General features: G+C 47.6%; 1 protein-coding gene across 1 annotated transcript; it reads right to left on the minus strand.

Moving 5' to 3' along the window:
* Nucleotides 1-421: 421 nt before the first annotated feature.
* LOC104290513 (transcription factor HES-5-like) lies at nucleotides 422-1,478 on the minus strand. Its single transcript, XM_009889621.1, has 3 exons — nucleotides 1,413-1,478; nucleotides 911-1,091; nucleotides 422-687 (listed from the first exon to the last, which is right to left on the minus strand). Exons 1-3 carry the CDS (start codon nucleotides 1,476-1,478, stop codon nucleotides 422-424), a joined length of 513 nt encoding a protein of 170 aa, XP_009887923.1.
* Between the last annotated feature and the right edge of the window lie 10,571 nt (nucleotides 1,479-12,049).

The raw sequence follows: 12,049 nt of genomic DNA on the forward strand, positions 1-12,049 counted from the left end.
AGTGCTCCTTCTTTAGGAAGGTTAATACATTATCTAGAGATAATGGAGCACTTGAACCAGTGACCTAGGGAGTTAGTAGAGAGATTTCAACTGGCAGCCACAGGCTCAACAGCCTTGCCAAGCAGAAGCGTGATGGAAACTGAACGGCATTTGGCGCTCTCCGTCACCACAGAGCTTGGTCCTCTCTTTGGCTAGGAGCCACCAATAAAAGCAGCAAATTTGCTGCAAGATACGAGCGCATTCCTTCACTATGAAGGGAAACTACTCAGCGACCCTCGTTTCTTGTCACAGAAAAACAATAACTGCCCCCCTCCCACCTTTGGAAAGCAATGTTTCCTACTTTAAAGAGGAACTATTACATCACAGGTCCCTCTAGTTTTTGTAGCAAAACATATGAAAAAAGCAAAGTTTCTCAGCAGGTCTACCAGGGTCTCCAGATGGTAGGAGCAGCAGCCGCAGTCTTCTGGGCAGGTTGCTTTCTGGCAAACAGGCCGGGGGACAGAGGTGGACTGCGCAGAGCAGGAGAGTACATGACATCTGCACCCATCTGGGCTTTGCAGAAATGCTTGATGAGCTGCACCTGGGTTTCCTTCTTGGGTTCATAGTAGGACAGAAAATGCATAGCTTCCTTGAGGCACCGCAGGTATCCACTGTTAAAGTCCTGCTCTAGATTCTTGTGAATGAACGCTAGAAAAGAAAGAAAGAAGCAAATGCAGTGGGTTAAGATCATGGGACAGTGGTGATTCATGCATTAGGTTTCTTTCAAGAGCCTGAGTCCACAAGCCTTGCTCGTGTGACCAGACCTGGTGTGTTATAGCCCCTGCATGTCTCGGGGGCCAGGGCTAGATGGGAGGGCAAAGGCTGGTGGGAGCGGACTTCAACTGCAGTGCAATACATGCTCTGCACTCACTTTGGTCCTGCAGCTGGCTCTGCTGCTTCAGGTAGCTGACAGCCACTTCCAGGATGTCGGCCTTCTCCAGCTTGGAGTTGGGCTGGTGTCTCTGAAACTCCTTCTCCAGGAGCAGTTTCAGCTGCTCGATGCTGCTGTTAATCCGGTCACGGCGCATTTTCTCCACCACCGGCTTCCTCAGCTGTAAGAGAGGTGGAGCAAGACCGTTAAGGATTTCTGAGACCTGACCTAATTTCCCCTTCTGATGCCCTGATACACAAGGGTTCAAAGACTCTTTCATTTGGTAGGAGAGCTTTGCGACGTTGCCTATCTGTTCCCCGCTCAATTTCATTTTTAAAAAACGATATAGTCTCTTTTATCTCTCTTTAACCCATTTGCCTTCCCCCAGACTACTTTCTCCCTCCTTAGCTCATCTTTTCCCGTGTAGTATATCTGCGATAGAGGCAGCCCACTGCACAGAGCGCAGACCAGCCTTCCCGATCCTGTCAAGGGCTCTACTTACTTTATTCTTTTCTTTTGGCAGCAGTTTCTCCTCCATGTGGATCATGAGAGTGTTACTGGGAGCCATTCTTAGCGCTCTCAGTCCTGGGCACAGACCCCCACCTCGGGCTGCTGTGCTGAGTGTAAGACTATGCTTTGGCACTTTCTGCTGCCTCTATTTATACATCAGGGAGCTCCAGAGATACGTGAGTCTGGGGATGGCTGGTGTTTCCCACAGCCCTTCAGCCAATCCAGGCACGCAGCCCAACAATAGAGGAAGCATCTATTAGTGCATGGTACATTGATTGCAAATGCCCTGGAGAGAATAACCTTCTGCCCACGCTGACTGGTGGAGTGTGCAGCGTGGCCCTTCAGGGCTGCCCAGGGATCTGGGAAAACACTGACCCTCCAGCTGGTTGTCTGGGATCAATTGCATTCCCGAGTCCCCGCATGTGCCAGTCACATTTGTGGCGTGGAGGAGGCACGCTTTTGGGGGAAGGCGGGAAAAGAAGAAGAAGGGGAGCACTGTTAGGGTCAAAATCAACAGCGCCAAGGACATGTTCTTACTCTTTCTAGAGAGGGCACTTCACAGCCAGGCTCCCAGGTGCGGCTTCCCGGAGTGTGGGTGTGTTTGTGCTTGTCCCATACAGTTGTTACACTTTTAACGGGTGAGCCAAAGTTCTGCCAATGTGAAACGACAGGTTTGTTTGCATGACATTTCTAAATGCTGTGGAGGATCTACAGTCAGGATGGCGGGATGTCAGGTGGACATGGTGAATAAATAGGGAACGGTAAGCAAATGGAAATGGTAACCTCTGTTTCTCTCTTCACGCAGCGAGGTCTGCGGGCCCGTTGCACCAGTGTTCCCATTGCCTTTGTTAAGGACAGCCACACTCCTAGCAGAACCTGGCCCATGCCTTCTCACACCCGTAGCTCTTTCTTTTCCCTTTTCTACTGTCTCTTTTGTAGAGACATTTACAGGAATGATGGTTGAGATGGGCTAAAGACTAGCGTCAGATTCACTCCAGAAGCCCTGGGCCTTGGGAAGTCAGAGGCAGGTCATGAATGGAATCTAGTAGCTGAGGCCCATCTTCGGACCTCAGCAAGGAGGTCACTTCTTCTTCTTGTCTGAGACTTCTGGTGCACTCTGTTCTTGTCTGACCAAGGAGCATCACAGTGCCCCCCTGCAGGCTGGACCTGCCACAATCTGCGGAACATGAGATCTTGGAGACCATGTGATTGCCTCCCTGTGTAACCTTTAGCATGTCATCCCCACTCCATTTTCTTATCTAGAAAATGGGGATAGGGCTGCTTTCTTGTATTTGTGTGAAAATGTTAATAAAAATTAAGCAAACATTATTTCTTTTGTGGTAAAGGCAATAAAAAGAATGAAGCTGTGTGGATGCTTTAGTTTGTCTTACGAGAAAAATCTGTGCCTGGATAAGTCCTTGAGGCAGCACTGAAACTAACCCAGAACCTACCTGAGAAAAGCTGTGCTGCATCCTGCCATCTGAGGGTCTCAGCCCGTAGCGCCGGGGCGGAGGTGTGCTTGTCCTTTCCCAGTGCTCTGCTTGTGCACGGGAGCGTGGCTGAGAATTGGGAAGTGGAAACGGTGGAGGGAAGTGTGCAGTGAAGTAAGAAAGCCAAAGACAATTTCTTACTTGGAAATCCTGAAGTGAAGCCTGAGTTTAATGGGCAGTTGACAGGAAGGAGGGAGGTGTCACTGAAATACCAGCTTGGTGGGTTTCATTGTATGGGCCTGAATGGGCTTAGCTCTTTGTGAAGGGCAGATGTTGTCCTTGGAGCCCTTTATTCCCTGCGTTGTGGGAAAGCCAGGAGACAAGACATCTCATGAACACTTTGAAGCAGTCAAAGGATTATGATACAAAATAAGATACAGCTCAGAGACTACGCCCTGGCTTTGCCAGCTCTAATAAGGTGTTGCCCTTTTTCCTGGATCCTTTGGCTGGCTTTCCTCCAAAAGCTGGTGACCTGTGTTATCCCTTTCCTAGCGAGGGAGCAATGGTGGCAGGCCTTGAAGCTAGGAGCTGACAGGTAGGCATGTACCATGCTGGCTGAAGAGACTCTTCAGTGTCAAAAAACATCTTTTTCCCAACTCCTGAGAAGCAGCCCTGACCTTTATTGCTGTATTATAACTGATAGCCAGATGGTCTTTTGGGAGTTGGATTCTTTCCCTTTAAATCATTCAGGCTCAAGCACCGTCACTAATGTCATGAGTAGTTGCAAGGCACACTTCTATTGTCCCAACAAGAAATGTTATCAATAGGGGAAAAGTATGGGAAACGCAGAGAAATTCAAACCCACACAGCCTGGTGCTAATAACTCCTTTGTGGAGCCTGCACTTCTGTCAAGGCACGATGAACTCTCATGGCTTTTTCACCCAGTAAGGCTGAAAAGCGCATATTTCCCCGTGCAGGCAGGGGTTTTGCAGAGGACTGTGTTTACCGGGAGAAAGGGGCAACGTGGGGCAAGGGGGCAGTGACACGGGTTCCCACACGGGGTGTCCAGCAGGAATACCGAGCTCAGACGCAGCACTGGCTGTCCCGGGGGCTGCCGGTTTAATTCACTGTGCCTCAGTTTGCTCTTCTGGGAAATGGGTTGGAATGGGGAGCTGAGTCCGTGTTTGTGGTGCAGGGTAGGGACAGGGCTGAGCAGCCCTTGTGCTTTCCTGGCACCAGTTGGGGATACTGCGGAACAGCTGTGAGAATGAAGTGGAGAAGGAGCAGCTCTGGGGACAGTGTCCCTCTGCAGTGGGAGGGCTAAGGGTGGCCTCTTCTCCTGGTCCTGCAGAGGGGTTTATCTGTTGGGAGCCTGGCAGAGACGCTGCTTCCGCGGGACACCCCTTTGTCATGACGGCTGCCCGGGGAGCAGGGCCTTGCGGGATCTGTCCTGTGGGCAGTCTGATTTTTGGTGGGCTTTTTTCCTATTCCTCAGGCCAGCCCGTGACCAGCATTGCTGGAAAGGCTTATTTACACAGGTAAACCGGAAGGCTTTTTAGGACCAAGCCAGCTCTGATCTCAATTTCCCAGGTAACATGCCACTGGCAGTATCACTGAGGAAGACAGCAGGAGTGAGAACACCCACCAGGGTCCCAAGTAGACCTGTGCTGACACATCTGTGTGGAAATTATCTCTGAACGCTTGATAAAACTATTGGGTCTGTGTGTTGTGCCACACTCATACCTTACAATTGCTGGGTGGATGTGCCTTAATGTTTAAGATTCCTGGATTTTAGCATCAGAAATCCCTTCATCATCCTCATACTCTTATGACTTGCTCTGTAGAGGTTTCTTGGGTAAGGTTTGAAAAGACAGGGTGCTGTCTATGAGGTGAACCCTAATGATCTTTTGACAGTTTTTAACTTAGGAGTCGCTGCTTACTTTGGTGTCGCAGACGAAGATCCCTTCTCTCAGCCTCCAGGTGCACCTAACCCTGCCAACTGTGTCCTACTTGGGCTGTTTCAGTGATATTACATTCTACACAGTAAACAGTTTTTAAAATGGTTTGGCATGGGAGGCAATATATAAAGGAATTATCCTGCAGAACTTGCTATTCAGGATTGGCTTCTTCCACTCTCACAAGCTGAGCGTAATTCTGCTGTCTGAACTAACCGAGTGGAAGTGTAGTGAAATCTGCCTCTTTCAGGGGAAAAGGTTATGTTGTTATTAGACCTATTGTATAAAATATTCCATTAAATGTCATTAGCACGGCGTTATCTTGCTTCCTTTAGATGTTAGAACCCTGGCAAAAAGGGGTCTTTTATTACTGTACAGTACATTCTTCACAGGTTTAACCCCTTTTAATTAGTTTTTCTTTAGATCCAGAAGGTTTAATATACCGCCGTTCCCAGGTGCGTAAGTGAAGGAAAGTGGACTTTGATCATTAAGAAACATATGAGACAATTTGATCTGCATTTTCAGGGTTGTTGGAGGCAAAAGCAATTTCTATAGCTGCTTGTGTGGGTGACCCTGAAATAGTCATGCACCAATGACATAGTCTCTCTACAGTGAGTATTACAAATAATTAAAAATTAAGGAGAATTTATTATTTTTCTGCCCAGCTGAAATTCCCACAAGTCACCTCTCAGCATATTCAAGAGTGCACAAGAGGGATTTATTATTTCCTGGTATATTGACTCTGAAAGGTCTGGGGATTACAGCTGCTTTGCACATGAATAGCTGGAGTGTGTTGTACAAAAGGCATGGTCTGTGGGATAATGGGGTTGGATGTGGGAAAGCGCTGACCCTGGGGGAGAGCAGGCTGGTGCCTGATGGCAGGAATCAATTATGTCTCAAAGGAACACATTGCCCTGGGAGCAGGCTTTGCGGGAGCCACCATGTTATGTGTTTACCACCCTCCTCCTTCAAAAACCCATATAAAACAATCACAGAATACCTCCTATCCTTCTGCTTTTTGCCAGGGGCCGCAGCTACACCTTGCTCTGTAGTTAGGCCGGTCAGCGTGAGGTTCGGGTCTCGGTAATGTAACTGTTCCCCATCTCAGCAGCAGGGCTGAGACCCAGCGGCTCTCTCACGTGCTACCAGAGGGTTCCAAATTTTGCTCGAAAGCACCCCAGATACTGCTGACTTCGGTGGGAGCACACGCTCCCCAAAAGTCCTCTGAAATGGGCAGACCCCATCAGGTAGTCGCCTGCTCGGCTCTGGCCAAGGAAGGAGAACAGCCTGTCGCTAACAATGGGGTGGAGGGAGCGAACACAGAAGCTGCTGAGTTCATGCACTTCCTTCATTGTTTTGGGTGGGTTTTTTTGGAAGATGGTGGTATTCAGAGCTTACAATGGGCTCAGCATCTCAGAGGATCTGGCATTACTGCTAAACCGTCAATGTCAAAATTTGGGCTTCAAGAAATGGGCTGAAAATCATAAGGATTTGACAAAAACACTTCGTTTCTAATAAAAACAAATTTTTATTTTTTTTTTACTTACTTACTTTTTGATTATTGAGGGTTTGGACTTTGTTTGGATTGATATAATGAATTTTCTCTCCTTGTAGAATCACGAAGGCCATAAGTATTATGAGTCTCATGATTTTTATCACGAGACTTACCAAATAGTGCTGCCAAGCGTTTCAGCAAGGAGCAGGTATCCTGCAGAGAGACAGCTTCAGAAGGGCAGGTTGAGAACTGGGAGCGCAGTTCCTGAGGTCTGGCCCCATCAACCGCTCTCTGTCATTGACAAGATGGGGACGGTGTGTTCATGCCAGATAGGAGGGCAGTCACCTCTCCCCTTGTAAGAGCAGCAATTAATCCTGTCTGCATGTGTCAGATATTTAATTACTGAACTTTAGCTAGGGCAGCGGCGGAGAGGGGAGATAAGAGTCACAGACCTCCCTGGCATCCCCTGAGCCTCATTTCATTGTTCCCTACCTTGGAAACAGGTTTGTATCCTGAAGTTGGTTCTCTCATATGCCCCAGGGAATTTCTCCCCTTCCCTTGAGCCCAGCCTGAGTTTTGGGATGTAAGCTCCTACCAGAATCCACTTTCTCACGCCTGGCGGCTGTCAGTCACCGCACTGCGTGTGCCTGGTGAAAGTGTCTTGGGGCTCAGTGTGAGGTCCTGCCTGCCAGGCAGGTGGATTTTGGAGGACTGAGGAACATCTTTGCTGTGTTCAGCTGGCAGTAGAATGAAAAGATCACGTCTGATAAAAGCAAGCACCTGCCTTGCAGGCAAGAACGTGTTTTCAGAAGCTAGATAACCTAGTTCTGAGCCAGGCAAAGGATGAGCAGAGGGGCACACGCCAAGAACTGAGAGACTGTGGTCCTCACGAGGCATACAAACTAGAATTGGACGCCCTCATCACCATGCCCCAGGGCAAGGCATGTTGTCAGACATCAGGATCAGGGGAATCTAGTGCAATAAACAGAGCCAGACTCGAAAGAAAACAGCCTGGAGAGGGTTAAGAATAGGACCAGGAACCCAGAACATCTCCAGTGTGGCTGGTAGCACAAACTGTGCCCTGCAGTCATCTGCAGCACTGGGTACTGGGCATCTGGCACGACATCCCCAGGAGCTGCCATCAGGAGACTGCGCGGACACCTTTTGCATACGACCAACAATCAGCACACAACACTGTAGCTGCAGATAGCACTGGGCTTGTTAGCTAAAGCAGTATGGCTCCTTTTCATTTTGAAGTCACCGGTTTTATGCAGGCCAAGTGTCTAAGGCCTGACATTCCCTTATAAACTCAGAGAGTTCATGTCATCCGGGGCACACTGCATCCTCTCCTCCAAGGAGCTCCAAGCCCAGAATAACTGTAACCGCTGGGACACAGCTGATCAAAATTAAATGGTGCTGAGAGGCAAATCTGTACAAGGACTAAGGACAGCTGCAGCTCAGAGTGAGGTTTTCGTTGGTCTTCAGGAGCACGAATAAACAAATTAAAACAGTTTACTTTCTGGAGAGATAAAATTAATTTCTGTTGAATAGATCATTAAGTATTTCCTGATCATGGACGTGAGTGCACCTTCCTTTTCAGCCATTTCATGGGCTTGAACAAATTGTACTAAGTAACATTTTCAAAAAACACCACTGAAGCTGAGTACAAAGGAGAATTTTTGCATCTGCTTATCTAGGTGGTGCATGACTGCGAGTGTGGTCCAGGCTGGTAATCCAAATTCTCCCACAAGCTAGGGAGTTGCCTCCTTTTCAGAGATGCCAAAGCTAATTAGAACAAAAGTGGGTGCTGAGCATCTTTGCAAACCAGGTGTCCCAAATAGCCGCTTGGCAATAGAAGCACTGCAACCAGTCAGCTATTTGAAATATTAAAATTTTGGTTTTCTCCTGTCTGCCTTATTTTTCTTCCTTTGTAAAACATTGCTAATAATACATCCTTATCTCACAGAGGAGGTTGCTGAGAATTCATTAGCTGGTATTTGTAAAGCACTTTGAAAATGCAAAGCCAGTGCATTATTCCTAGTCTTCTGGATGCTTTCCATGTTATTAAAATCGGGATTTCAGAAAGGCTTATCGGGGATCAAAACAGCATCCCAAACTTGAAAGGAAGCAAGTCTGTTAAACCATCAACTGTCGCCTCCCCCTCCAGCCAGATGTTAAGCCCTAAAGAACTGAAGTGGCACAAGGAATTATTTTCCCAAGTTCCCCCAGCTGGGCTGACAGGCCTTGATCAATGGTTTTCTCCACAGTGAGTGCTATGCAGATGGTCTACCCGGAGCAAGGTTTCTGTGAAGTACAAAGGGAAGTCAAACACCATTTCTAATTCAGCTTGTAGCATGGCACACTTCCTTTATCCTCTGCCTGAATGCAGTGAATGGGAGAGCAGTGTGGGAAACTGGAAGGAACTCCAAACTCACACAGTCTGCGGGGCGGTAAGATACTCCTGTCCTCAAACCACATCTGCCTGTGACAGACAGAGGGAAAAAGAGTGACAGAACGAAAAATCAGATTATAAAAACTTCATGAAGGGAAAATAAACCCTGAGTAAAAGGAAAAAAGTGAAGGAGGCCATGCAAACAGAAATTGTGCCAGACTCAAACAGGGGACTGCCGAGCAGCAGCGCGAGGGAGGGTCGGAGGCAATGGCAGGGAAAGGTGCTGCAGGAGCAGAACCTTGCTCAGCCACCAGTAAGGCCAAAGAAAATTGTCCCACTGAAGGTGGCAGAGGTGGTTTCGGCCCACGCTAAGACTTCTGAGCCACATATTTTGTTTGCCTCTTTAATTCCCCAGATTTGTTTATGTTCAGGGAAACACAGACCCTTGATATTAATCAAGCTGCTTGTAAGCTCATGCAAACTGTTGCAAACAGATGCAGAAGCTCCTCCAATCCTTAATTGCCTTGGCATGTTATTCTCAGTTGCTGTTTGCTGTAATTTAAATATGAGGTTTAAATACAGGATAGATTTCCTCCTGGCAGCTTGGAGATCATCTGCTGTAGGTGAGGCATTGCCTCCGTCCAGCTTTGCCCGGAAGAAGAATGTATTTTTTTGCTAGGGTTGCCCATGGAGTCGCTGACAGACCCCAAGAGTCTCTGCTACCGGCTGTCACTTGACAGCCAGACTGCCCGCGCCCCAGGTTGCTCAATACTGCTCACGTCTTGCTGTTCTTTTTATCAAGGAATGGCCTGCCCAGATGTGATGGCAACCATTGCAGCACATCCCCCGTAATGGTACAGCAGGGCACCGATTCCTGAGCTCCACGTGTCGGAGTTGGAGTGCTTTCCTCGAGCAAACTTGGAAATACCAACACAGGTCCCGTTCACAGCCATCACTGCAGCTTTGCAGTGGCGTTTTTGCACCTCATTGCTGCACAGTGCTAAGGGGAAAAGGCGACTCCTATGGACCATGAGGATATCACAATACTTTTGTATGATCCGTATGGAGCTATAGGAGCTGGGCTTGGCCTTTAAGAAAATTAGATCAGATTTTATACCAGTAATACTATGGGGAAGCTTTCCATTACTACTTCTAAACCATTCTGTGTTGCTTGGGTGAAAGAAATGGGAAACAGTAGACCAGATTCTGGTATTGGTATTTGGCAGGTGAAAATTCAGGCTCAAATTTTGCTGATTAGGATTTTGATAAACTCCACTGTAGATGTAGAGGTAATTTGTATTTACACCAGTCTTCTGGACATGGGGAAATAGCTCTGGAGGTGCAAAAGCTGCAGGCCAAATCTGGCAGATCTCCTCACCCTTCATGAAGTCCAAAGTTTCTGCTGACTTCAGTGAGGATCCAAGTAAAGCCTTTAGGTTTGGAGCCATTTTTATTTTTCGTCTCAGGATGGTCTGGAGCACTCAGTGCTAATTGAGTCTCCTACATTTTGCTGTCTTTTCCGTTCTCTATTCAGAAGCGTTGCTCTGTCCCTGCTCCCAAGCGTTTTAGCTTTCTAAATGACTTACTAACATAAGGCTATGGAAGTTTGTGTACCTCTGAGTTTCCCACACCATTTCTTAACTATATTCATTCCTGTCACAAAGGAAGTGTGCCTGACTACAAACCGCATTAGCAACGGTGCTTGCCTCTGCATTGTGCTCAGTGGGAAGCCCCGCTCCCAAAAGGCCATCTGGGCAGCATGGGAGAGAAGCGATGGGAGCAATGAGCGGCTCTCCAGACTTGGGAAAGCAGCAGCATCTTTAAGTCTTCCTAAAGAGCTAACATCTGGCGGAGATTCTGGGAGAAGGCTGTTGCTAATGCCGTATTTCAAACATGTTATCCAGATCCAGTATCTGGGGATGCTAATAAGGTTTCTATGCAATATTGTGTATGTTTGGAATGCTGGTAGAAGGTGTGTAACTCAGAATTCGTTACCCTTAGTGTAAAGTCCACTGACTCTGATAACTTTATAATAGGCAGGGATTTTTGTTACCGTTTTTCTTTAGGATTTCCAACCAAAACAGAAGCAGAGCATCTATTTTGATGAGTGAGGAAGTAGGAACCTCAGTGGATTCACCATCTGGGGGAGATTGTGCTACATTCATCTCACAATAGTACATTGAATATTGTAATTTTTATTGCCACATACAGTTTAAGTATGTGGGGCCTCCGGCCTCTATAGTGTAGTGAATTTCTGACAGCCACAGAAGATCATTGAGCTCAGTAGCAGGCTTTAGGTCAGTTTGGATCCTAATGGAGAAGAAATTTTGAGTGCTGACCCCTTGATTGTGCCATGTGCCCAACCACTACCAGAGGGTCACCAGGCGAAGCGTTGGCACAACTGTCTCCTGCTCCTTTCCCTTTGGCTTTGGACTGGCCAAACGTGGGGCAGCGGGGCTGTTCTGGAATCCCTGCTAGGAAAGCTGGTACTGGCTTTGCTGGACTATGGGTTTTGGGGTTTTTTTTGTAAGGGACCTGAGCTCGCATTGCTCTGAAACCAGCACGCAGGAGCTAAACTGAGGGTACAGGCATCAGGGGGTTAGTCACATCCATGCAGCGTGGGTCACGGAGCGTGCTGTGCCTTCATCGCAGTTGGAGGCGGGAAGTCTGAAGGGTTGGGTTACTGCGATAATGCCTGACCATGTAATTACTAAACAGCAGGAGAAAAACGGGTCCATTACATCTCAAGCTCACACAGACAACAGACATGGAACAGGACTTGATGCTCGGGATCCTGGAAAAAATCAAGTAGGCATTTTTATCCCATACAATTAATTCCTTCAAGAAGGTATATGGAAGTTACTTTCTTGGAGCAAGACATGAGATATAGGTTTTCATTCTCTTTTAACTTGAGTTAAATGTTGTAATAGTTAATTAAGCAAAATTTCTACCAAGATCAAGTAGAGTAAGGTGGTTCAGGGTTGCGTGATTATACCCATGGAGTTAACTTCGTAATTCCCTGGGTGCTGAGTGGAGAAATAAGAGGTTCACGTGTAAAATCCCGCTGTAGAGATGCCAGTTGGAATCAGCAGTGGCAGACGTGGGTGGCAATGTGTTCGGCCTGGTCTGGATCAGCTGAGGGGCTGCAGCCAGCAACAGCCGCTCTGCGCTCCAGCCTCTCTCCCTCATGTCTTCAGAACCACCGGGCAAACCTCAGACACAGCGAGAGCCCATGAGCGTGACAGAAGAAAGCCAATGGCAGACCAAGTGACTCACGTCACACATCTGCTCTGCTACAGTTTTGTCATGGAAAGTTAATTTGTCCCCCCAAAAATAAAAGTCCTAAGGTGCAGGAAT

This window comes from Charadrius vociferus, unplaced genomic scaffold (genome assembly GCF_000708025.1).
Source record: "Charadrius vociferus isolate BGI_N301 unplaced genomic scaffold, ASM70802v2 scaffold477, whole genome shotgun sequence".
NCBI classification, from domain to species: domain Eukaryota; kingdom Metazoa; phylum Chordata; class Aves; order Charadriiformes; family Charadriidae; genus Charadrius; species Charadrius vociferus.

Excerpts from the sequence above, each read along its gene's own strand:
- LOC104290513 (XM_009889621.1), bottom strand. The coding sequence starts at position 1,478 with ATGGCTCCCAGTAACACTCTCATGATCCACATGGAGGAGAAACTGCTG. Across the intron at positions 1,092-1,412 it reads TGCCAAAAGAAAAGAATAAA|CTGAGGAAGCCGGTGGTGGA; the intron begins GTAAGTAGAGCC and ends CCTCTCTTACAG. Across the intron at positions 688-910 it reads GAGCCAGCTGCAGGACCAAA|CGTTCATTCACAAGAATCTA; the intron begins GTGAGTGCAGAG and ends TTTCTTTTCTAG.